Source organism: Bombina bombina, chromosome 4 (assembly GCF_027579735.1).
Source record: "Bombina bombina isolate aBomBom1 chromosome 4, aBomBom1.pri, whole genome shotgun sequence".
Classification (NCBI taxonomy): Eukaryota; Metazoa; Chordata; class Amphibia; order Anura; family Bombinatoridae; genus Bombina; species Bombina bombina.
The window spans coordinates 678413940-678441006 of NC_069502.1; the positions used below are offsets into that span (position 1 = coordinate 678413940).

The 27067-nt window shown below is 37.9% G+C and overlaps 1 protein-coding gene across 1 annotated transcript in view; it reads right to left on the bottom strand.

Annotated features, from left to right (window-relative positions):
• Positions 1–26609, bottom strand: part of LOC128656712 (interleukin-20 receptor subunit alpha) — a 143248-nt gene extending 116639 nt beyond the window's left edge. The window contains exon 1 of the mRNA XM_053710817.1: positions 26354–26609. Within this exon, the coding sequence (XP_053566792.1) occupies positions 26354–26435 (82 nt within the window). The 5' untranslated portion in view covers positions 26436–26609. The remainder of the gene's footprint in view (positions 1–26353) is intronic.
• Between the last annotated feature and the right edge of the window lie 458 nt (positions 26610–27067).

A 27067-nucleotide genomic window follows, 5' to 3' on the forward strand; every position in this document is an offset into this window, starting at 1 on the left:
GCCTTCTTCTCCCCTACAACTGTAGGATCTCACAAGAGAACCTGCAGTCAGTATTTATCAAGCAGTGGTCATCAGACTGCTGCCGCCCTACCCTATTCTCCACCTCTTAGGTGGAGAATTTCAATCTACCCAGTCTCGTCCAACCGGGGAGATTGACAGCTCCTGTCTGCGTATGAGTGGCTGTGCACGGGCAGGGGGCGGAATTGCACTACAGCGCAAAATAGTGCTCTTGTGCAATGGTAAATTCCAAAAAAGGGGAGCTGGGGCAGAGAGGGGCGAATAGGTACACCCCTGTTTGCCCTCGCTTGATAAATCGAGCCCACTATGTAATTTTCTTCCTAGGGACATTGTATTTCCATTCCCTTTATTACCAATGCAATTAAAACATTAGGATGTGCAAATTAAAAAAAATGATGCTTTCAATATACAGATGAAACTAATGTGACAAAAACCATTCTGAGATTGTAATGTAACATGTTTAATTATGTGTAATTTAATTTCCAATTCAAAGTACTGACAGTGTACATGGCAGACACCACAAGCCTAACACTGCACCGTATCTGACCTTAATTGGCTTCAGCAGAGATTATAAGATAAGAACTATTAAACACTGGATCATTTACTAACATAATGATAGTGACTTGCCTTGTATCCTCCAGTAACAAATCAAGATTGGCTCCTCAAAAATATAGCAAGTGGTGAGTGAAATTTGGCAAATGAAAAACAGTATCAGCAAAAAAGGTGTTAATATAATCCAAATCTTTTCAACCTCAACCAGTCTGCTAGGTTATTGCAAAAATATTGTAATTTGAAGATGTTTATTGTGCCATTAAATAAAATATAGCAATAATAAATAGGTGTTTGAAATGTTAGACATTAAAAAAATATTTTAACCTATTCTTGCGAATGAGAAAAAAAAATACTGGCTCTATTCACTTACTCCTTCATATGTGTTTGCTGAAACAAAATAGCTTAAAACATGTTTAACCCCTTAGTGAGCACAGCACTTTTTAAATTTTCTTACCGTTTGGGACTAGGGCTATTTTTACATTTCTGCTGTGTTTGTGTTTAGATGTAATTTTCCTCTTACTCATTTACTGTACACACATATATATAAATTTTCTCGCATTAAATGGACTTTCTAAACATACCATTATTTTTCATCATATCTTATAATTTACTATAAAACTAAATTATATTAAAAAAAAAAAAAAAAACACTTTTTCTAACGTTGACCACCAAAAAACACACATGCTAAATACTGCAGTTTCTAAATTTTGTCCTGAGTTTAGAAATACCCAAAGTTTATATGTTTTTTGCAAGTTATAGGTGCAAGTAGCACTTTGCTATTTGCTATTTCCAAACCATTTCCTTTCAAAATTAGCGAGTTACATTGTAACACTGATATCTGTCAGGAATCCCTGAATAATCCTTCACATGTATAACATATATATATTAGTAGACAACCAAAAGTATTGATTTAGACCCATTTTGGTATATTTCATCCCACCATTTCACCGCAAAATTCGATCAAATAAAAAAAATAGTTAACTTTTTCACAAACATTAGGTTTGTCACTGAAATTATTTACAAACAGCTTGTGCAATCATGGCACAAATGGTTGTAAATGCTTCTCTGGGATCCCCTTTGTTCAGAAATAGCAGACATATATGGTTTTGGCATTGCTTTTTGGTAATTAGAAGGTCGCTGCGCAGCACACTTGTATTATACCCAGCAGTGAAGGGGTTAATTAGGTAGCTTGTAGGGTTAATTTTAGCTTTAGTGCAGTATAGTAGACAACCTAAAGTATTGACCTAGGCCCATTTTGGTATATTTCATGCCACCATTTCACCGCCAAACGCGATGAAATTAAAAAAAACACATCAACTTTTTCACAATTTTAGGTTTCTCACTGAAATTATTTACAAACAAACAGTTAGTGCAATCATGGTGAAAATGGTTGCAAATGCTTCTCTGGCATCCTCTTTGCTCAGAAATAGCAGACATAATTGGCTTTGGCATTGCTTTTTGGTATTCAGAAGGCCGCTAAATGCCGCTGCGCACCACACTTATGTTATCCCACTCACTGATCTTCTCCTGACCTCTCTCAAACAGCTCCCTTTCCTTCCCCCACAATTGTTATTGCCATCTTAAGTACTGGCAGAAAGTCTGCCAGTACTAAAATAAAAGGCTTTTTTTTTTCAGATAAATTCTGCAGTGTAGGATCCCCCGCCCTAAGCCTTTCAACCTCCCTGATCCCCCCAAAACAGCTCTCTAACCCGCTATTTGTCTCCAGTCTGCTACAAAATGTTCTTTTTTTTTTTTTTTTAATTAAACACCAACATTTTTCTGTAGTGTAGCTGCCCCCCTCAATACACTCCCCACCCCCCCCTCCCGGATCCATTTCCCCAACACTTATTTCCCCACTCCCTCACTCTCCCTGAGGCCCCTGAGTGCATGCGTGCGCTCCCTCTGCCGGCACTCCCGGTTCCCAAACTTCTCTGCAGCGATGGGCTGCCCACCTGCCTCCCTCGTATCCCTCCCACGCCACCAACGATCGGCACTATCGCTGGCCGATGCAGAGAGGGCCACAGAGTGGCCCCCTCTGCATCGGTTGCCTAAAAAAGGGTATTGCACGATGCCTCAACCCAATCAACAGCTTAGCCATACAGCTCACTGTTTTCTATGTGGGGGCTTCATGCTTCACTTCACTGTGGTTCGTGGTTCTATTAGAAATGCCCTTCACATGCGCCATTTGTCCTCATTACCTGACAGCAAAACAAGAGTTCCAATTCGCTGTTTACTTATATTGTCATTTGTCATATTGACACTACTCTATACGTCACTACACTACAGAAAAAGAATGGCGAGGAGCGACACACGGAAACGGGGCATTAGTAAAACTTACTGTATATGAGCATAACTAAATAAAATAAACTAGCAGATTGCTTGCAATCAAGTACTGTGCCCTCCACTAATATTGGCACCCTTGGTAAATATGAACAAAGAACGCTGTTAAAAATTGTCTTTATTGTTTAACCATTTGATCTTAACACAAAATACTCTCCTCTCATGGTTATCAAGCAATTGCAAACACACAACACAGGTTTATTAAAAAAAAAAAAAAAAAAAGTGTTAAATATATGTGCGGCACAATTATTGGCACCCTTTTAGTCAGAGATAACAGCTCTGAGTCTTCTCCTATAATGCCTGATGAAATAAAACAAAGCCATAAAACCAGGAGAACGTCAACATGTGCCAGGTGTCTGATGGAGAAAGAAAAGGACAATACCAAGGAGATGCCAAATAAAACAAAGTCTAGATTAAAATTCCCGGTGTATTTGCAAGATCTCTGCCTTTCTACAATATCTTAAAAAACAACAACAATTAAGTTTAGTACGCAATAATCAATATCCCCACACCCCCCCCAAAAAAGGAAAAAACTTGAGAGATGCACAGAAATAATACTATTTTCACTATTAAAAATACAAAAAAGAAAATGCTCTCTCTGGCATTCTCAATAACCATTGAATGCAAAAAATAAACAGTAACATAATACTCCAAGTGTGATGAGTCACGTTGTGCCTAATCATTCGATCTTTTGAGTTCATTTTTAAAGTACATGAAACCCAAATATTTTCTTTCATGATTCAGACAGAGCATTCCATTTTAAACGGATACAAGTCAAAATAAACGTTTATGATTCAGAAAGAGCATGCAGTTTTAAGACACTTTCCAATTTACTTCTATTATCAAACCTTTTATATTCACACTTTCTGGGGAACAAGATCCTACTGAGCATGTGTACAAGCTCACAGGGTATACGTATACTAGTCTGTGATAGGCTGATGTCTGTCACATGATACAGGGGGCCAGAAAATGGGAGAAAAAATACATTTGACAGAAAAGAATCTACTGCTTATTTGAAGTTCAGAGTAGGTGTTATTTGTCATTTTATTATGTGCTTGTTAAAAGGGACACTCAAGTCAAAATTTAACTTTCATGACTCAGATACAGCAGACAATTTTAAACAACTTTCCAATTTACTTCCATTAACAAAATGTGCACAGTCTTTTTATATTTACACTTTTGTGTCACCAGCTCCTACTGAGCATGTGCAAGAGCTCACATCATATACATATATGCATTTGTGATTGGCTGATGGCTGTCACATGATACAGGGGGAGTGGAAAAAGACATAACTTTGCAATTAAAAAAAAATATCTACTACTCATTTGAAGTTCAGACTAAGTGCTATTGCATTGTCTTGTTATCATGCATTTGTTGATTATGCAAATCTACTGTGTTGACTGGTACTTTAATTATGTAATTCTGCTGCACTTAGTGGCCCTTTAAAGGGACAGTATACACTCATTTTCATATAACTGCATGTAATAGACACTACTATAAAGAATAAGATGCACAGATACTTATATAAAAATCCAGTATAAAACTGTTTAAAAACTTACTTAGAAGCTGTCAGTTTGGCTCTGTTGAAAAGGTAGCTAGAAAGCCCACTGCAAGTGGGAAATAAGACACTCCCCCCTCCCCCATCTTTTGCATATGAAAAGACCCTTTACACAAACAGGAGCAAGCTGGAGAAGGTAGCTGACAGTATTCACATAAAACTTTGGGGCTTGGTTAGGAGTCTGAAAATCAGAGCAATGTTATTTAAAAATAAGCAAAACTATACACTTATTTTTTAAAAAAACTTTATGGGCTATATAAATAGATCATCTACAAAACATTTATGCAAAGAAAAAATGAGTGTATAATGTCCCTTTAAGCAAGTTTACAATTGACTTCTATGATCAATTTAGCTTTATTGTCTTTGTCTTTGTGGAGGGAGCAGCAATGCTCTACTGGAAAACAGCTGAACACATTTGGTAAACCAATGACAAGAGGCATATATGTGCAACCACTAACCAACAGCTAGCTCCCAGTAGTGCGCTTTTCAACAAAGGATCCCATGTGAACAAAGAAAGTATATTGGAAAGTTGTTTAAAATTACATGCTCTGTCTGAATCATTAAAGTTTAATTTTGATTTTACTATCCCTTTAACTTAATGCAAGCATCTACAAAGTAAGCATTGTCTGTTTTTATACAAGTTTGGCTACTCTTGGGTTTTAAAAAAACATTTATTTATTTTTAAATTGCATGAAAAAGGGTAAAATTGTACTAGTAGAAGGCTGCAGTATTTATTTTTTATTGGCTGGAAGGAATAATTTACACAGCTCATCTGCAATTCTTAAAATATAAAAATTTGAAACAAAAATAAAAGAACAGCAGTTAAAATGCATGTTAAAATATTTTTGCATGAAAAATGTTAAATAAATGTTTAAAGGGACAGTCTACAATATAATTTTTATTGTTTGAAAATATAGATCATCCCTTTATTGCCCATTCCCCAGTTTTACACAACCAACACAGTTCTATTAATATACTTTTTACCTCTGTGATTACCTTGTATCTAAGCTTCTTCTGACAGCCCCCTGATCATATGACTGACTTATCTATTGACTTGTATTTTAGCCAATGAGTGCTAACTCTTAAATAACACAGGCGTGAACACAATGTTATCTATAGGGTCCACATAAACTAGCAGTCTCCTGTTGTGAAAAGCTAATAAAAGCATGTGATAAGAGGCTGTCTATAGTGGCTTAGAAACAGGCAGAAATTTAGAGGTTTAAATGTTATAAAGTATATTAATATAACAATGTTTGTTGTGCAAAGCTGGGGAATGGGTAGTAAATCGTTATTTATCTTTTTAACCCCTTAGTGACCAGAGCACTTTTCCATTTGTTGACCGTTTGGGACCAAGGCTATTTTTACATTTCTGTGGTGTTTGTGTTTAGCTGTAATTTTCCTCTTACTCATTTACTGTACCCACATATATTGTATACAGTTTTTCTCGCAATTAAATGGACTTTCTAAAGATACCATTATTTTCATCATATCTTATAATTTACTATATATTTTGTTTATAAAATATGAGGAAAAAATGGAAAAAAAAATATTTTTTTCAAACTTTGACCCCCAAAATCTGTTGCACATCTATAACCACCAAAAAACACCCATGCTAAATAGTTTCTACATTTTGTCCTGAGTTTAGAAATACCCAATGTTTACATGTTCTTTGCTTTTTTTGCAAGTTATAGGGCAATAAATACAGGTAGCACTGTGCTATTTCCAAACCACTTTTTTTAAAAATTAGCGCTAGTTACATTGGGACACTGATATCTGTCAGGAATCCCTGAATATCCTTTGGCATGTATAGATTTTTTTTTAGAAGACATCCCAAAGTATTGATCTAGGCCCATTTTGGTATATTTCATGCCACCATTTCACCGTCAAATGAAAATCAAATCAAATAAAAACAAATTTTTTCAAAAACTTTAGGTTTTTCACTGAAATTATATACAAAGAGCTTGTGCAATTATGGGACAAATGGTTTTAAATGCTTCTCTGGGATCCCCTTTGTTCAGAAATAGCAGACATATATGGCTTTGACGTTGCTTTTTGGTAATTAGAAGGCCGCTAAATGCCACTGAACCACACATGTATTATGCCCAGCAGTGAAGGGGTTAATTAGGGAGCATGTAGGGAGCTTATAGAGTTAATTTTAGCTTTAGTTTAGTGTAGTAGACAACCCCAAGAATTGATCTAGGCCCATTTTGGTATATTTCATGCCACCATTTCACCGCCAAATGCGATCAAATTAAAAAAAAAAAAAAAAAACTTAATTATTCACAATTTTAGGTTTCTCACTGAAATTATTTACAAACAGCTTGTGCAATTATGGCACAAATGGTTGTAAATGCTTCTCTGGGATCCCCTTTGTTCAGAAATAGCAGACATATATGGCTTTGGCGTTGCTTTTTGGTAATTAGAAGGCCGCTAAATGCCACTGCACATCACATGTTTATTATGCGCAGCAGTGAAGGGGTTAATTAGGGAGCATGTAGGGAGGTTGTGGGTTAATTTTAGCTTTAGTGTAGTGTAGCAGACAACCCCAAGTATTGATCTAGGCCCATGCTGGTATATTTCATGCCACCATTTCACCGCCAAATGCGATCAAATTTTAAAAAAAAAAACTTGTAATTTTTCACAATTTTAGTTTTCTCACTGAAATTATTTACAAACAGCTGGTGCAATTATGGCACAAATTGTTGTAAATGCTTCTCTGGGATCCCCTTTGTTCAGAAATAGCAGACATATATGGCTTTGGCATTGCTTTTTGGTAGTTAGAAGGTTGCTAAATGCCTCTGCGCATCACACGTATATTATGTCTAGCAGTGAAGGGGTTAACTAGGTAGCTTGTAGGGAGCTTGCAGGGTTAATTTTAGCTTTAGTGTAGAGATCAGCCTCCCACCTGACACATCCCACCCCCTGATCCCTCCCAAACAGCTCCCTTCCCTCTCCCACCCCACAATTGTCCCCGCCATCTTAAGTACTGGCATAAAGTCTGCCAATACTAAAATAAAAGTTTTTGGGGGGTTAGGTTTTTTTAAAAAAAAAAAAAAAATTCTTCTGCTGTGTAGGACCCCCCCTTAGCCCCCAACCTCCCTGATCCCCCCCAAACAGCTCTTTAACCCCCCCCCTGCCTTATTGTGCGCCATATTGGGTACTGGCAGTACCCAGTTTGCAATAACAATGTATTTTTTTTTTAATTTTTATTATTTTATTAAATATTTTTCTTTATTTCTGTAGTGTAGCTACCCCCCCTCAACATCCAACCCCCCACCCTCTCCCAGATCACTTAATTTTAAAATACCACCCTCCCCAGTCCACTCTCAAACCCTCAGATCTACAGCATATTTTTGCTGTTTGCACAGATCTCACGTGCACGCGCATGTGTGCCCCGTGCACGCGCCCGTACCCGCACAAGATCCCTCCCCCCTCCTCCACCAATGACTGCCTACTCACCTCCCTGGATGAGCTCCCACCCACCAACGATAACGGCCATGGATAGCCGATGCAGAGAGGGCCACAGAGTGGCTCTCTCTGCATCGGATGGCTAAAAACAGTTATTGCAGGATGCCTCAATATCGAGGCATCACTGCAATAACATGAAAGTGGCTGGAAGCGATCAGGATCGCTTTCAAAGACCAACGACGTACGGGTACGTCCTTGGTCATTAACTGCATTTTTTTGCAGGACGTACCCCATACGTCGTTGGTCGTTAAGGGGTTAAACAATAACAATTTTAGTGTTGACTGTCACTTTAAAGTTTAAAGTGAAACTGACAGGAAGTGAGTACTTGTGTAAAACTAATATCTAGATTTATATTGCTCATTCAGACATCCCAACCTGCAAAAACTCATTTCAGGGAGGTGGCTTCCCCCGCTACTGCGCCGCCACCCGCCCCACCCACCCCCCAGATATATATTGGAAACCTTGAAACCCTAAATAAGATAGAGACTTATCATTAAAGTAGCTTCCCACTAAAGTCACATTAAAAAAAAAGTAGCTTTTTGCACAACCACATACAACAAACCTATTTTCCAGTGATCGTACGCTTGTTGAATGCTTAAATATTTTAGAATACAAAGTTTAATTACGTGCAGTAAATAAGGTAGTATTTGTGTTTTATTTTATTAAAATCAGTGGGGACTTTTTGGTTACTGATGCATGCTTTGAGGGTTCTATAACGTCCCAGCAACTAAAGGCATCCTTAAAGAAACACATTGGATCATGGTACAGGCAGTCCCCAGGTTACAGACATTCGACTTAAGTACAACTCGTACTTACAAACGGAGAAAATAGAGCTTTATCGCCAATCCTTCTTTCCAGGATAACCCAAAATACTCAAAATCCAATTGTCACAAGGACAGAAAGTGATGTGAAATTTTCTGAACAGGGGCACAGATAGCAAAACAAACTTTTCCCTATGCTATCCAAAGCTAAAAAACTGTTTGGCTAGAGTTTCACCTAAAAAAGTGCCTGTTCCAACTTACATACAAATTCAACATAAGAACAAACCTACAGAACCTATCTTGGGCGCGATCCGATATAGATCGCAGTTTGCGGCGCAAGCGAGGAGACCGGCGTCGCCCGCAGTTTCAGCTCGCAACTCGAGCCATCCCATATAAGTCGCCGTCAGATGCTAACGTGCCGTAAGTCTCACAAACCAGCGATGTCCAGAAATCTGCGTAAGTACAAATTTCTGGCGTCGCCAGTGACTTGCGGCACGTTAGAATCTGCCGGCGCCTATAAAACCTGACTAAAGTCTAAAACACCCGCACTGTCTAACACGCCTCCCTAACATAGCCCGCACTGTCTAACACGCCTCCCTAACATAGCCCGCACTGTCTAACCCTCTATCCGCTATCCCCCCTCACTAGCCTAACAATAAAAAAGCTATTAACCCCTAAACCGCCGCTCCTTTACCCCGCCGCAACCTAATAAAGTTATTAACCCCTAAACCGCCGCTCCCGTACCCCGCCGCCAGCTATATTATATCTATAACCCCCTAAAGTGAGCCCCTAACACCGCCGCCATCTATATTAAAATTATTAACCCCTAATGTAAGCCCCTTACACCGCCGCCATCTCTATTAAAATGATTAACCCCTAATTTAATCTACCTACCCCGCCGCCAGCTATGTTATCTATATTAACCCTAAGTATATTATAGTTAATATAGTTATTACATTATATATATTAACTATATTAACCCTAATTATATTAGGGTTAATATAGTTAATATAGTTACTATAGTATTTATATTAACTATATTAACTCTATCTAACCCTAACACCCCTAACTAAATTTATATTAAATTAATCTAATTCATTTATAAACTAAAATATTCCTATTTAAATCTAAATACTTACCTATAAAATAAACCCTAAGATAGCTACAATATAATTAATAATTACATTGTAGCTATGTTAGGGTTAATATTTATTTTACAGGTAAATAGTTAATTATTTTAACTAGGTATAATAGCTATTAAATAGTTATTAACTATTTAATATCTACCTAGTTAAAATAATTACCCAATTACCTGTAAAATAAATACACCTACACTATCAATAAATGTAATAAACTACAAACATCTATCTAAAAATACAATTAAATTAACTAAACTAAATTACAAAAAAAAACAAACACTAAATTACAAAAAATAAAAAAAAGATTAAAAGATTTTTAAGCTAATTACACCTATTCTAAGCCCCCTAATAAAATAATAAACCCCCAAAATAACAAAACTTCCCTGCCCTATTCTAAATTAAACAAATTTCAAAGCTCTTTACCTTACCAGCCCTTAAAAGGGCCTTTTGTGGGGCATGCCCCAAAGAATTCAGCTCTTTTGCATTCAATAAATACAATCCCCCCCCCCCATTACAACCCACCACCCACATACCCCTATTCTAAACCCACCCAAACCCCCCTTAAAAAATCCTAACACTACCCCCCTGAAGATCTCCCTACCTTGTCTTCACCACACCGGGCCGAACTCCTGATCCGATCCGGGCGATGTCGTCCTCCAAGCGGCAAAGAAGAAATCTTCCTCCGGCGATGTCATCCTCCAAGCGGCAAAGAAGAATTCTTCCTCCGGCGACGTCTTCCTCCAAGCGGCAGCAAAGTCTTCATTCTTCCGGCGGCATCTTCAATCTTCTTTCTTCGCTCCGCCGCCGCGGAGCATCCATCCCGGCCGATTGCTAAACTTGGAATGAGGTACCTTTAAATGACGTCATCCAAGATGGCGTCCGCCGAATTCCGATTGGCTGATAGGATTCTATCAGCCAATCGGAATTAAGTTAAAAAAATCTGATTGGCTGATTGAATCAGCCAATCAGATTCAAGTTCAATCCGATTGGCTGATCCAATCAGCCAATCAGATTGAGCTCGCATTCTATTGGCTGATCGGAACAGCCAATAGAATGCGAGCTCAATCTGATTGGCTGATTGGATCAGCCAATCGGATTGAACTTGAATCTGATTGGCTGATTCAATCAGCCAATCAGATTTTTTTAACTTAATTCCGATTGGCTGATAGAATCCTATCAGCCAATCGGAATTCGGCGGACGCCATCTTGGATGACGTCATTTAAAGGTACCTCATTCCAAGTTTAGCAATCGGCCGGGATGGATGCTCCGCGGCGGCGGAGCGAAGAAAGAAGATTGAAGATGCCGCCGGAAAAATGAAGACTTTGCTGCCGCTTGGAGGAAGACGTCGCCGGAGGAAGAATTCTTCTTTGCCGCTTGGAGGATGACATCGCCGGAGGAAGATTTCTTCTTTGCCGCTTGGAGGACGACATCGCCCGGATCGGATCAGGAGTTCGGCCCGGTGTGGTGAAGACAAGGTAGGGAGATCTTCAGGGGGGTAGTGTTAGGATTTTTTAAGGGGGGTTTGGGTGGGTTTAGAATAGGGGTATGTGGGTGGTGGGTTGTAATGGGGGGGGGGGGATTGTATTTATTGAATGCAAAAGAGCTGAATTCTTTGGGGCATGCCCCACAAAAGGCCCTTTTAAGGGCTGGTAAGGTAAAGAGCTTTGAAATTTGTTTAATTTAGAATAGGGCAGGGAAGTTTTGTTATTTTGGGGGTTTATTATTTTATTAGGGGGCTTAGAATAGGTGTAATTAGCTTAAAAATCTTTTAATCTTTTTTTTATTTTTTGTAATTTAGTGTTTGTTTTTTTTTGTAATTTAGTTTAGTTAATTTAATTGTATTTTTAGATAGATGTTTGTAGTTTATTACATTTATTGATAGTGTAGGTGTATTTATTTTACAGGTAATTGGGTAATTATTTTAACTAGGTAGATATTAAATAGTTAATAACTATTTAATAGCTATTATACCTAGTTAAAATAATTAACTATTTACCTGTAAAATAAATATTAACCCTAACATAGCTACAATGTAATTATTAATTATATTGTAGCTATCTTAGGGTTTATTTTATAGGTAAGTATTTAGATTTAAATAGGAATATTTTAGTTTATAAATGAATTAGATTAATTTAATATAAATTTAGTTAGGGGTGTTAGGGTTAGATAGAGTTAATATAGTTAATATAAATACTATAGTAACTATATTAACTATATTAACCCTAATATAATTAGGGTTAATATAGTTAATATATATAATGTAATAACTATATTAACTATAATATACTTAGGGTTAATATAGATAACATAGCTGGCGGCGGGGTAGGTAGATTAAATTAGGGGTTAATAATTTTTATATAGGTGGCGGCGGTGTAAGGGGTCAGATTACGGGATAGATAAGGTAGATGGCGGCGGTTTTAGGGGCTCACAGTAGGGGGTTAGTTTATGTAGATGGCGGCGGGGTCGGGGAGCGGCGTTTTAGGGGGTAATAACTTTATTAGGGATTTCGGGGGGGGATCGCGGTTGACAGGGAGATAGACATTGCGCATGCGTTAGGTGTTAGGTTTATTTTAGAAGATCGCGGTTGACAGGGAGATAGACATTGCGCATGCGTTAGGTGTTAGGTTTATTTTAGCAGCTAGTTTAGGGAGTTACGGGGCTCCAATAGTCAGCGTAAGGCTTCTTACGGCTGCTTTTTGTGGCGAGGTGAAAATGGAGTAAGTTTTCTCCATTCTCGTCACGTAAGTCCTTACGCTGCATATTGGATACCAAACTGCGCGGGTTTGGTATACCTGCCTATGGCCCAAAAAACTGCGGGCGACGGCAGAAATATACGGGCGTAACTTCTAGCTTACGCCGTATATAGGATACCAAATCCGCGCAATTATTGGCGTCGCCGGCTTTTGCGGGCGACGCTTTATATCGGATCGACCCCCTTGTTCGTAACCTGGGGATTGCCTGTACTTGGAGTTTCAGGGAGGTTGCATTTCATTTGCTGGCATCAGGGAGGCGCTATTACAATCAGGGAGACTCCCTGAACTTCAGGGAGAGTTGGGATGTCTGCTCATTGGATGCCTCAGAATAAGCTAGTGTATTCAGCACACCAATCATAATTATATTTAAAGGGACAGGAAACCACAAAATTTTCTTTTTGGGTTTCGGATAAAACATACAATTTCAAACAACTTTCTTTTTTACTTCTATCATCAAATTTGCTTCATTCTCTTGTTATCCAATTGCTGTAGGAACAGTATTATACTGCGGATATCTAGCTGAACACATCTAGTTAGCCAATCACAAGAGACAAATGTGTGCAGGCTCCAATCAGCAGCTAGCTACCACTAGTGTAGGATATGTGTGTATTCTTTTTCAACAAGGGATACCAAGAGAACAAAGCTTATTTGAAAATGTGAATGTAAAAGTGTCTTAAAATTACATGTTCTATTTGAATCATGCAAGTTTAATTCTGACTTTCCTATCCCTTTAAAATACTAAATTTGTTGAGTACAGCATCCCTTTAATTTGTCAATATTATTTCTAGCAGGCTTTAAATTGGTGGTACGTCTTATTTTGCTGATAGAGATAACATGTCTTAAAGGTATATAAAAGTGCAAAAAAAAAAAAAAAAAAAGCTCTAATATGAAAATAAATGAAACACTTAGGGGTCAATTCCAAACATTCCTTTCCCATGTATCTGCATTAATTTCTGCTTATTCAAGTTCTGACTGATCACAATCCAAGTGTTAACAACATTTCGACATTAAAGGGACACTGAAACCAAAAATTTTTCTTTTGCTATTCAGATAGAACATGTAATTTTAAGCAACTTTCTAATTTACTCCTATTATTAATTTTTCTTCGTTCTCTTGCTATATTTTTTTTAAAAAGGAAAGCATCTAAGCTAAGGAGCCAGATAATTTTTGTTTCAGACCTCTGGACAGAACTTGTTTATTGGTGGGTGAATTTATCCACCAATCAGCAAGAACAACCCAGGTTGTTTGCCAAAAATGGGCCGGCATCTAAACTTACATTCTTGCTTTTCAAATAAAGATACCAAGAGAATTAAGAAATTGTGTTAATATTAGTAAATTAGAAAGCTGCTTAAAATTGCATGCTCTATCTGAATCACAAAATAAATAAAATTGGGTTCAGTGTCCCTTTAAGTTCTCATTAATGACAACTACAATTTACTCTGTGTGTGACCTTCCCCTACCACAATTCAAGCATATCCATTATCAAGACCAGAGTATTACTATCCCTGTCATCCAGCCTCCTCTTAATACTAATAACTAGTCTCTAAACCAGGGAAGGTACATTTCTTATGATGCGCAACTGGACTTCATTGTGTCTAAGCATCATGGGTAATGTAGTTCTGAAACATCAGGAGTGCCAAGGTTCCCCATCCCTGCGCTAAACAATAATCAACCATTCTTAGACCTAATCCCCCCTCTAAACAATTGTCCCATTGTTGAGATCAGATCTAAGCAGGTAGCAGGAACACCAGTCATACAATGCATGGACAGCAATTGCTTTGGCAATTACATTCTCCCAACCACAGGCTTTGCATTTTATTTTGAAAAACAAAATGGACACATTGAAATCAACACACAAAGGGTGCAAAACTGGACTTTTCGACAGTACTCCAAGCCAATTTGGAAAAATTCTATTATGTTATGCAAGTGCAATACATTCTGAAATAGTCACATACACCATTTTTAAAGTATATATTATTATATGGTCTAGATTTATTAAACCTATTTCCAGCACTATTGTATAGTCCTTCAGTAGTGGGCAGGACAGGCACATATGTATACATCCTGGGTAGCCACCAACCAGCAAGCTCTACCCAGGTGTTGAACCAAAAATGGGCCAGCTCCTTAGCTTACATTCCTGCTTTTCAAATAAAGATACCAAGAGAACAAAGAAAAATGATAATAGGAGTAAATTAGAAAGTAGCTTAAAATTGCATGCTCTGTCATGAAAGAAAATTTGGGTTTCATATTCCATTAATAGACACATACGAAATATCTAATATAGCTAATGAGATCTGCAGGAAAAGAGAGAATATGGAAATCATGAATGCAACATTAAGAGCTGTTGTTTAGCAATTCGCACTATTAATATCTTATGTTTTTCAATATTCACATTTTCAGGATTGAAAAGTACAATATTCTTGTGTTTAGGAACAGGGTTTCTCTCAACAACCGTGTGTATTCATGATCAGGAGACAAAGGATATTCCGGCCAAAATGTAAATGCACACAGATGAATTAAATCTTTGAATAGAAACATATTTGCAATATACATATATTAGCAAAAATGCTTCTAGCAAAAGTCATTACTGTTTTAGTGTTAATATTTTTTCTCTGCACGTGCATGTTAACCCTTTCATCCAATATATCTCTGTTCCCATTTTTCCAACGTCAAAAAAAACCCTGAAAAGATTGGAATCAATATCATAGGTAAAGTCAGCTCCACAGCCACAATGAAGCTAGCCGGGCACATCTAGTGAGCCAATGACAAGAAACAAATGCGTTTAGCCACCAATCACCAACAAGCTCCAAATAGTGTGATACAAAGAGAACAAAGTAAATTTGAATATAGAAGTGAAATTAAAGTTGTCTTAAAACTGCATGCTATATCTGAATCATACAAGTTAAAAGGGACAGTAAACACCAAAAATGGTATTATTTAAAAATATAGATAATCCCTTTATTTACCATTCCCCAGTTTTATCTAAGCTTCTGCAGACTGCCCCCTTATCTCAGATCTTTTGACAGACTCGCATGTCAGGCAATTAGTGCTGACTCTTAAATAACTCCACTGGCATGAGCACAATGTTATTTATATGGCACACATGAACAATCACCATCTAGCTGTGAAAACTGTCAAATGCATTCAGATAAGAGGTGGCCTTCAAGAGCTTAGAAATTAGCTTATGAGTCTACCTAGGTTTACCTTTCAACTAAGAATATCAAAAGAACAAAGCAAATTTGATGATAAAAGTAAATTGGAAAGTTGTTTAAAAATGTCATGCCCTATCTGAATCATTAAAGTTTAATATGGACTTTACTGTACCTTTCATTTTGACTTTCCTATACCTTTAATGTATAAAACGAGTAGTGATATCAAAAACATAAAAATGCAGAACTAAGAATAATATTTTTCATGATGGGGAAGTGCAAAGGTACACATTTAAGATAATAAAATAAATACACAAGTAGACTGTACACAATTGTACTTTAGTAGCAGAAAAAAAAAAAAAAAAAAAAAAAAAAAAAAAGATTAAAAAAGAAGCTGAAAAAAAAGGCAGCAAATAAATGCATTCATACTTAAAATGATGGCTTGTTCATACATCCCAGACTTTGTGCCTGGCTGGGTATCAGGGACTCAGAAGGTTGATGAGGGCCAATCATCATTTTGTGGGGAGGAGGTGGGATAGTGGGTGGGATTGTGGGTGTGTCTGGGTGATCAGTGTGTGTGCGCCTGGGCAGTGAGTGGGTGTGTCTGGGTGTTCTGTAGGTGGGGCTAAGAAATTCTGCAAATAGGGACATGTGGCTGTGTTAGACAGCAGGATAGAACTCAGAATACGGTCCCTCTCAAATAGGGACATTTGGGAGGTCTGCGTTCTATAAAGTGGTATTAAAAGGGACATTCCAGCCAACATGTTAATGCACTTAAATAAATTACTTCTTTGAATAGAAACATTTTTCCAAATACACACGTATTGGCTAAAATGCTTCTAGTAAAAGTTTTCACTGTTTTATTGTTACCATTTTTTTCTGCACGTGCATGTGAAGCATAGCTAGATATTCTCAGTGCACCAGCATTTTAAATACTGCAGCTGCTCAGGGTGCCAGTGGGGCTTGTATCATGTCAGAAATTAACAAATTGAGTCATTACCAGTTGATACAAGCACCGTAGGATCTCTGAGCAAGTGCTAAGTTTAAAATGCTGGTGCACAGAATATACTTAAATACACCTTTAAAACAGCTATAGCTTTTATTAGAAGCATTTTTGCTAATACATGTATATTACAAAAAGGCTTCTATTAAAAACTGAAATGCATCTATGTGGATTCCAATTGTGGCTGAAATTTCCCTTTAATAGCAATAGTTTCTAAATAGTTTTCACCTAAAAAGAACTAAGTAAAAGATTTAGGGCAAGACCATGTGCATGCCTCCTGTTTAGCAACCTTATCAAACACAATTAACTATTAATGTTAGTGTGATCTACGCAGGCCACTAAATAAGACTGGCTCCTTATGGGCGGTCTCTATGGGCCAATAATATCCAAGGAACTTTTGATCCCATCTGCTTTAAAAGGGACAGTCTACTCCAGAATTTTTATTGTTTAAAAAGATAGATAATTCAGTTTTGCATAAACCACACGGTTATACATAGTAATATACTTGTTACCTCTGTGATTACGCCTCTGCAGACTGCCCCCTTATTTCAGTTATTTTGGCAGACTTGCATTTTAGCTGATCAGTGCCCTCTCATAAGTAACTCCACGGGCATGAGCACAATGTTATCTATATGACTCACATGTGTAAAACTGTCAAATGAATTCAGATAAATGGCAGCCTTCAAGGGCTTAGAAAGTAGCATTTGAGCCTATCTAGGTTTAGCTTTCAACAAAAAAAATACCAAAAGAACAAAGCAAATTTGATGATAAAAGCAAATTGGAAAGTTGTTTAAAATGACCTGCCCTATCTGAATCACTAAAGTTTAATTTTGACTAGACTGTCCCTTGTAACATAAGTACTCATGTTAATTGGTGCCAGTGCTAGCACTCTATATGTGACCTTTTCCTACCACAATTTAAGCCTATCCAAGACTGAAGTATTACTATCCCTAACTCTCATCCTGCCTAATAGCAACAGCCCCCTCTTAAAACCAATTACTACTCTCTAAACATTAATCAACCATTCTTAAACCTACCCCCCCCCCCTCTAAACAAGTGTCCTATTGTTAAATGCCCCTGTAATTACTCCATGCACCACAATACATACCACCCAATCTTTTGAGTCACGCTCCACCTAAACACAACCATGTCCTGCCCACAATATACCCAGACACGCCCATGAATCATAGCCATTGCCCACATAGCTCTTAACCACCCACATCCTGGAAATCATATGGCAGATGTTGGGAGGTATGACACACAAGAGAACCTGCAGTGAGTATTTATCAAGCAGCGGTCATCAGACCCCTGCTTCCCTAACCTCTTCTCCACGTCTTAGATGGAGAATTTGAATCTCCCTGGTCTGGTCTGACCAGGGAGATCGACAGCTCATGCCTGCTCGATATTGGCTGTGTGTAAGCAGGGGGGCGGCGTTGCACAGGAGCGCAAAATAGTGCTTGTGCGCAATGCTGAATTCCGCTAACGGAATTCTGCCCGCCAGAGGTGAGCTGCAGCAGACAGGGTCGCATATATACACCCCTGTCCACCAACGCTTGATAAATCGAGCCCTGTGTATGTAGTAGCGGCCCTGGCCCCTTAACTGGAGTAGTTTCAATTCTCGTTTTCTTTTAGGATCACAGGTACTGTTTTCCTTGAAAATGGAGTATCACAATAGTGAAGCACAATAAAAACAACGCTGTGTACTCACTATGGGAATGTATAATTTGATGTTTTCATTCAAAAGTGAATATCCACATACATCAACTTAGCTTTGATAAAATTTTAATAAAGTTTAAAAACAAACAGCTTAAAGTTTTCTAAAAGACCAATGCATTTCTTCAGACAACCGCCTTCCTCAGAGGGCATTTAAAACAACGTAAAGAAAAACAGTACCTGTGATCCTGAAATTAAAAAAGAGGATTTAAACTACTCCAGTTAAGGGGCCAGCGCTGCAACTACATACAGAACATCCTTATGCTTCACCTTTATTGCTTGATATATGCAAGAGATCATTTTAGATGCTTTTAAGGGCTATTATAATGAAAAAAATGACATTCTCTAATTCATAGTTAAAGTACTGCTTAGGGCCGCAGAGAACTGCTGCTGACCTATTCAGTAATAGTAGTAGCACAACCCAGCTATACAACTGCAGAAGTTGAACAGAGAGTTGCAGGGTTGCTAAAGACAAAACTATGTGCTCTAATTCATTATTTTTTTACTATAATGCTCATTTAAAACATGCATTTTGCAGATCTTATGCAATGCAGTAATTTCTTATACATAATTTATAAAATACTTGGTTGTCCCTAATGTTAGTTTTGAGGACCCTCCACTTAAAACAACACCACATTTTTTCTTTTCCTGGTTGCTAGGAGGCATGGATGCTGATTATATATAAATTTGATTCGTAAAAATGAAAGTTGACGCTTTTCTCTAAGAACCACAATACATTTTGAGAAAACACAAAAGAAACGTGAACAATGGCCCTAAAAACTAACCATATGTTTTCAACTTGAAAGAAGAAAATACATCTCACAATTTGAAGAAAAATAATCTTTAGAACACACTGGGCTAGATTACAAGTTATACGCAAATTTGCGCTTACACAAGCGAGATATATGCGCTTAACTTGGCAATACCAGAACACGTAAATGTGCGTGATCTGGCGTCCACACTGCTTGAAAGCCAAGCGTTCACATATAAACACATAAAAATATATGTATATAAGCATATACTGTACATACAGCAGGGCTCAAAATTTCAGGTCCTAAGCTACTAGCCAGGCCAAAAATGTTACTCGCCACTTCTGATCCCACCCATCACCCGCCCACTGCATACCCACACCACGCCCACTGACCCGCCCACGTCACGCCCACTACTTTAACCCTTCTTTTCATATGTTTAGCCAGTGCAGCCACAAGAAATATATGCAAGGGTTAAACTGCACAGAGAAAATCCACTTGTCTCATACATTTTATGGCGATATACACTCATGTATACTGTGCTGTTGTGTGCGCTTCTGGTGCCGTTAGTAACACTTTATGTCTCAGCAGCCATTAAACTTAGTAAAGAATCAACAGAAAAGCTAAGACCATTTTTGTTTTTTTGTGACAAGTGGCTTTTCTCTGCGCAGTTAAACCCTTGTATATATTTCTTATGGCTGTCTTTACCCTAACACTGAGTTTTACAGACATGTGTGCAGCACTCTGACAGCAGAAGTTTTTTTTTTTTTACATTCCTTCCTAGCTCACCAGTTGTTTGTACACCTATGGTCAATACAGGAAACTCTCTAGGGAATATAATCCTTATACCCAAGACTGCATTCCCTGTTTTCTGTCGTCACTTTCCAAATACATAAATATTGTCATAGTAGTAGTCATAATAATAATATTAATAATAATATGAAAGTGGTATTGGGGGGCTTGCTCTTTTCTTAAATAAATAAATACAAAACCATTAAGGCATTAACGTTTGGGATATGACAGATGACAGACATATAAAGTGTACCATTGAGAAACTATGTCATTTGGAAAGGTGCCCAGGTAGTGTGCAGTAATGTAATATTTCAGATAAAGCTTCCCAAAAATAAATAAAAATATGTAATCATCAATCTGCACGTCTAAACACACCATAGCTTGTATCATTTTAGCAAAATAAAACCTGTAGTTTTGACATTGGGTCCTTGCATGTTGAGGAATGGAAATCAGCATACTGCAGTAGGCCTGGTGACATGTTTGTTGATTGGTTGTGACGGCACATGAGGTTAACAGGATAGTTATTATATGCCCAAAGCAGAATGCCAGCCTGTGTACAGAGCTTACCAAGTATGCCACTTGTTTTACTTATGTGTTTGATCGTAAGAGACAGAGAGCTGATACAACCATGATATTTAAATTAAATCAAAATTTCAGGCACCCACCTACGAAATTGTGTAAGAGTAGAAATGGTGAAGGTGGAGGCTGTGCCTGTGCTGCTTACGCGTCACTCATAACCCTGCAGCTTGTGGGAGGAGACCGGTAAACTATGATGACATGCTCGTTACCATTCTGGAATGAAGAAGTCCGGTCACCCTAGCCTACAGAATTAACAAGGTATTGGAACATATGTGTCTTGGGCTGCAGTCTCATTTTATTATTACACTCAGTAATAATAAAATGAGACTGCAGCCCAAGACACATATGTTCCAATACCTTGTTAACTCTGTAGGCTAGGGTGACCGGACTTCTTCATTCCGGAATGGTAACGAGCATGTCATCATAGTTTACCGGTCTCCACACACAAGCTCTCTAAGTCCTGTGCACTGCTAGCCCGCAGCAGGGCTTAAAGTCTCACAAAGTGCTATCTACCTGCCCGGTGCCAGGAACCTGATACTGAGTCTCCTGGATGCGGCACTCCTCTCCTCGTCACACTCACCGGTCCGGTCCAGACTCCACTCGCTAGCTAGCTATGCTCAGCTGACAAAGTCCCAATTTGAACTGAGCGCGCTCAATCCTTTCGACCTGATCTTACACTGAAGTGGGCATGACCCAGCCCGCCCCCAACCCTGAATCAACAAGGCTAGCATGGCGGGTATGTGAGGATGGCAGGGGGTAGGAGACGATCTGAAGAGACTATCAGACTCAGTGGCGGCTTTCTAATTATGCCAATTAGGCGGTTGCTTCAGAGACGCTACTGCCTGGGGAACAATTAAATAGTGAGCCAGATCTGCAGCAAAAACTTACTCGCCACTGCATAAATTTCACTTGCCAATTGCGAGATGGCGAGTGGAATTTTTGAGCCTTGACATACAGTATATATTTATGGATAAAACACAGTCCCCCATTAACTCCTATGTTAAGGCACTTTATTATTATTTTTTTTAACACCCCACACATCCCCTCACTTTAAAGGGACATTATACACTCATTTTTTCTTTGCATAAATGTTTTGTAGATGATCTATTTATATAGCCCATGAAGTTTTTTTAAAAAAAAACATGTTTAGTTTTGCTTATTTTTAAATAACATTGCTCAGATTTTCAGACTCCTAACCAAGCCCCAAAGTTTTATGTGAGTACTGATGTATACCTTCTCCAGCTTGCTCCTGTTTGTGTAAAGGGCCTTTTCATATGCAAAAGAAGGGGGAGGGGGGAAAAGTGTCTTATTTCCCACTTGCAGTGGGCTTTCCAGCTACCTTTTCAACAAAGCTAAACTGAAAGCTTCTAAGTAAGTTTTTAAACAGTTTTATACTGGATTTTTATATCGGTATCTGTGCATCTTATTCTTTATAGTAGTGTCTATTACATGCAGTTATATGAAAATGAGTGTATACTGTCCCTTTAAGCCCTTATAACTGCTTTGTGCAGTTATTTTTTTTTTAAAGTTAACATGCTCATAGATTTATGTTATTTTACTGGACTGTCCTCTCTATTTTGGGGGCAATTTTTTATGTTTAACCAGAGGTTTGTCCTCTGGTTAACTGCGCTTAGTGCAAAGTGAAAACGCGAGCTTGCGGTCGCATTAACCAGCCACTTGTAATGGCCGGCTATTTAACGTGCCCACTACAGGCTAAGTTGAAAAATGTACTATGTTGAGGGGGAAAAAAAACCACAATGCTTATTTATGTCTTGTAAATGAACATTCTTAAAGGGACAGTGAAGCCAAAATTTTTCTTTCGTGATTCAGATACAGCATGCAATTTCAAGCAACTTTCTAATGTACTCCTATTATCAATTTTTCTTTGTTCTCTTGCTATCTTTATTTGAAAAGGAAGGCATCTAAGATATTTTTTTAGTTCAGACCATGGACAGCACTTGTTTATTGGTGGGTGAATTTATCCACCAATCAGCAAGAACAACCCAGGTTGTTCACCAAAAATGGGCCGGCATCTAAACTTACATTCTTGCATTTCAAATAAAGATACCAAGAGAATGAAGAAAATGTGTTAATATTAGTAAATTAGAAAGCTGCTTAAAATTGCACGCTCTATCTGAATCACAAAATAAATAAAATTGGGTTCAGTGTCCCTTTAAGTTCTCATTAATGACAACTACAATTTACTCTATGTGTGACCTTCCCCTACCACAATTCAAGCATATCCTTTATCAAGACCAGAGTATTACTATCCCTGACATCCAGCCTCCTCTTAATACTAATAACTAGTCTCTAAACCAGGGATGGGGAACCTTAGCCCTCCAGATGTTTCAGAACTACATTTCTTATGATGCGCAACTGGACTTCATTGTGCCTAAGCATCATGGGTAATGTAGTTCTGAAACATCAGGAGTGCCAAGGTTCCCCATCCCTGCGCTAAACAATAATCAACCATTCTTAGACCTAATCCCCCCTCTAAGCAATTGTCCTATTGTTGAGATCAGATCTAAGCAGGTAGCAGGAACACCACTCATACAATGCATGGACAGCAATGGCTTTGGCAATTACATTCTCCCGACCACAGGCTTTGCATTTTATTTTGAAAAACAAAATGGACAGATTGAAATCAACACACAAAGGGTGCAAAACTGGACTTTTCGACAGTACTCCAAGCCAATTTGGAAAAATTCTATTATGTTGCGCAAGTGCAATACATTGAAGAACATTTGATAATAGGAGTAAATTAGAAAGTTTCTTAAAATTGCATGCTCTATCTGAATCATGAAAGAAAAAATTTGGGTTCAGTGTCCCTTTAAGTCACTTCCAATAAATCTGTGTATTTATATATATATATAATTGCTATCCTTCCTTAAAGGGACATTCCAACCAAAATTGCAATCCACATGGATTCATTTCAGTTTTGAATATAATTTTTGTATTAGCTAAAACAGTGTTTTCAACCTTTTTGTAGCAAATACCCTGTAGGTATACATTTATATGTACAGCAACTGTAGCACAAATATTATTGATCTTTTACAAAATCAAAAATGGAAATCATGTGTATCACACGTTTTGTGTTTTCAGAAACGTAACCCCTTTGTGTCAGAACAATAGTGTTAACATTGGAAGAAATTCCAATGTAAATGCTATTAGTAAAAATGAAATAACGAGATCATCAATGCAATCACATGATTTCAAGGCCAGGATTGGACTATGGGGGACATTGCTAGGCACACGCCCAGACTGATTCTGGACTTTGTCAAAGGGTGATGCTGCAAGAAAATCATTTAAAGGTAGGATGTTTCATACCATTCTAATGGTGTTAAAGCCCAGCGTATGGACGGCATGGAACATCCTAACGGCGAGAAGTTAATATTTGGCAATATTAAAACAGAGAATAATTAGCACATAAAACACAGATATTTAGTCCATTGATATTAATAATTATATGCAATAAATCTGCTCCTTTAAATTAAAAAAGAAGGAAATAAACACTTTTCAGCATGATGAGGAAATTATTATTTATGGTAATATCTTTCTATTTTTAATAACCATTTCATACACAGTTTATCTGTCTCATTTTGGTACACGTCAGTATGATGCACTTTACCTTTTTTCACAGTGGCAGTTGTTTCTGTGACACTTGGTCACAGTAATACACTTTCTCTGATCATATCAGTGAGCTCAACTGCAGCCCTCATATGTCACTAACAAGCCAGAATCTAAGATTATAATGATTTGAGGTGAATCAGTGATTGAGCAGTGGTCCAACCTAGGCAGGAAAATACTCACACTCTGCCCTGTTAGGAGTCCTTGAGGGTAGAAATGAGAAACACAGCGTACTTTGATATGTCATGTTTACAATAGCTACATCAGGAAAACAAATAAGGAAGGCCAAGCCCTGGAGTACCCTTTGCCAATGCCCCAAGTACCCCCAGGGGTACACGTACCACAGGCTGAGAAACTAGGAGTTAAAATGCTTCTAATAAAAGCTATAGGCGTTTTAAAAGTGTGTTTAAAGGGACAGTCTACATTTATAATAAATTTAAGTTAATATAGGGCAACGATTCTAAATATTTAAATTTATTATGAATGTAGACTTGTGTCAGCATACTGCAAACAACGGTTTAATCGTTATTTCCTAGAGATTCACGCTGTTCAATCAAGTAAAATGGGCCCTAAACTCCGCCTACCGCCGTCTTCTTTATTCCCAGAAGTAAAATGTTTTTTTTTATTTAGTGCCCGCAAATATGTGTGATGTCTCCGCGTTGTGCCTCCACCTACTGTGTATGAGCAATGAACGTTCGACTACCAGAAGAGCTGGGGAGCGCTTTAAGGATTGCACCATTTCTCCCATACTAGTGTTCAGTATTAATGTTCCGGATTGCACTATGTGATGACATCACGATCGACAGAATGCACAAGTGCTAAATGACAGGAACGCTGGTGGTTTATTTGCGATATCATGGAACACTCAGGGAAGTGGCTTGAAGTGAGGTATTGTTGATGTCATTGATAGGCGGAGTTTATGGGCTGATAGGCGGACATGATTCGCTACAGCGAATTTGATAAATGGAACTTTTCAAGTTTGTTAATTGCTGACATAGCACAAGCCCCACTGGTGCTCTGAGCAGCTGCAGTACTGAGTAGCTGGTGCACTGACAATATCTAGCTATGCTTCACATGCGCATGCAGAGAAAAATGCTAACAGTGATAACTTTTGCTAGAGGCATTTTTGCCAATACTTGTATATTGGAAATGTGTTTCTATGCAAAGACGTAATTCATCTATGTACTTTTAAATTTTTAACTAAACGTGTCTAACTTACACATAAAATAAGAGTCAGCATCAGTGTCAAATCAAACTAAAAGTGATCCTTACACTCAATGTAGATCTGTGGGAAGATCATTGTGCTTACTCTATAGAGTTAGTTTCTACAAGGGTAAACACCACAGCTCACAGCTCGCATACCCTTCCAGGTTTATCTCCTTTTCTAAAAGGGACACTAAAGCCAACATGAAACCCCTAAAAAAAAAACATACCCTTTCCAGTTTACTTCTATTATCAAATTTGCTTCATTCTCTTGGTATCATTTGTTGAAGGAGCAGCAATGCACTACTGGTTTCTAACTGAAAACATGGGTGAGCCAATCACAATTGGTGTATATATGCAGCCACCAATCAGCAGCTAGAACCTAGGTTCTTTGCTGCTCCTGAGCATACCTAGATAAACCTTTCAGCAAAGGATAACAAGAGAAGGAAGCAAATTAAATTATAGAAGTAAATTGGAAAATTCTTTAAAATTGCTCTTTCTGAATCATGAAAGAAAAAAAAAGGGTTTTATGTCCCTTTAAGCTTTCATGATTCAGATAGCGCATGCAATTAAAAAAAATAAAAACAACTTACCAATTTAATTAATTTTATATGCACATACCTGAAGTACCCTTGTTATGTTGATGTTTAACTACAAGACTAGTACCACTTCTATATATATATAGGGCGATTTTACATAAATTACACCAATATTAATGATTAGAAAACGAATAAAATGAAAAACATTAAACTGTGTAAATATTAAAGTCGCAACTAATGTGGTTCTAGCAGCTAGCCAATAATTTTTGTGTGCTACAATAGTGATAAATAAGTAGCGGCTGAGCATATGAATCCACATGAAATTAACAGGCGGCTCTAGTAGTAGCTGTAATCAGTGCCACATCATACTGCATTCTTTAACACAGGTTGTACAAACCATCTGATTTACCTGAATGGGCTTGTTGTAGCAGGAACCAAATGAATAGTATCTTCGCTGCATGAGCAGCCCAGCAGTTGCTGCTACTACACATTGGATCCCGGCAGCTAACCAGTCACATCTTTCTGGAGGATATTGTGGCTTGAGTAAGCTCCAGTGATTCCTCGTCTGAGCGTGAGTGACGGGCAGTATCCCCTGCTGCTCCTACCGCGAGCATTGATTATATGGGTGATGTCAGTCAGTATCTGTAAAGCTCTCTGGTATGGTAACTGCCTCGCCCTGCATGTTGTAAAACTGTACTGTTTACTGCACCTTAGAAACACCTCGTAGTGCTGGAGGAGGAGTCAAATGCAAAATAAGGTAGAAGGGAGTTTCACTGCTGTAAACTTTAAATTACTACTTGTCCATGACCTCTGAATACATTTCTTAAAGTGACATTACCGAATCTACAATGGCTTACAAATTGTTGTGCTGCTACAGGGAGCTTTATAAATCTGTTAACCCTCTGAATGTGTTCTTTTATTATGATTTCTAAATCCTAACTGGCCCTAGGTGAGAAGAAATACATCTACCTATTATTCTCAGCTAATATATGTTTTGAATATATATTGAATGTCCCTTTACGTTGTAATAAAAAAAAAAAAAAAAAAATCAGTGAAAGGCTGCATTATGACACCTAGAAATCAGGTCAGAAAATAATTTGCTTTTATCCACAATTTTTAGCCT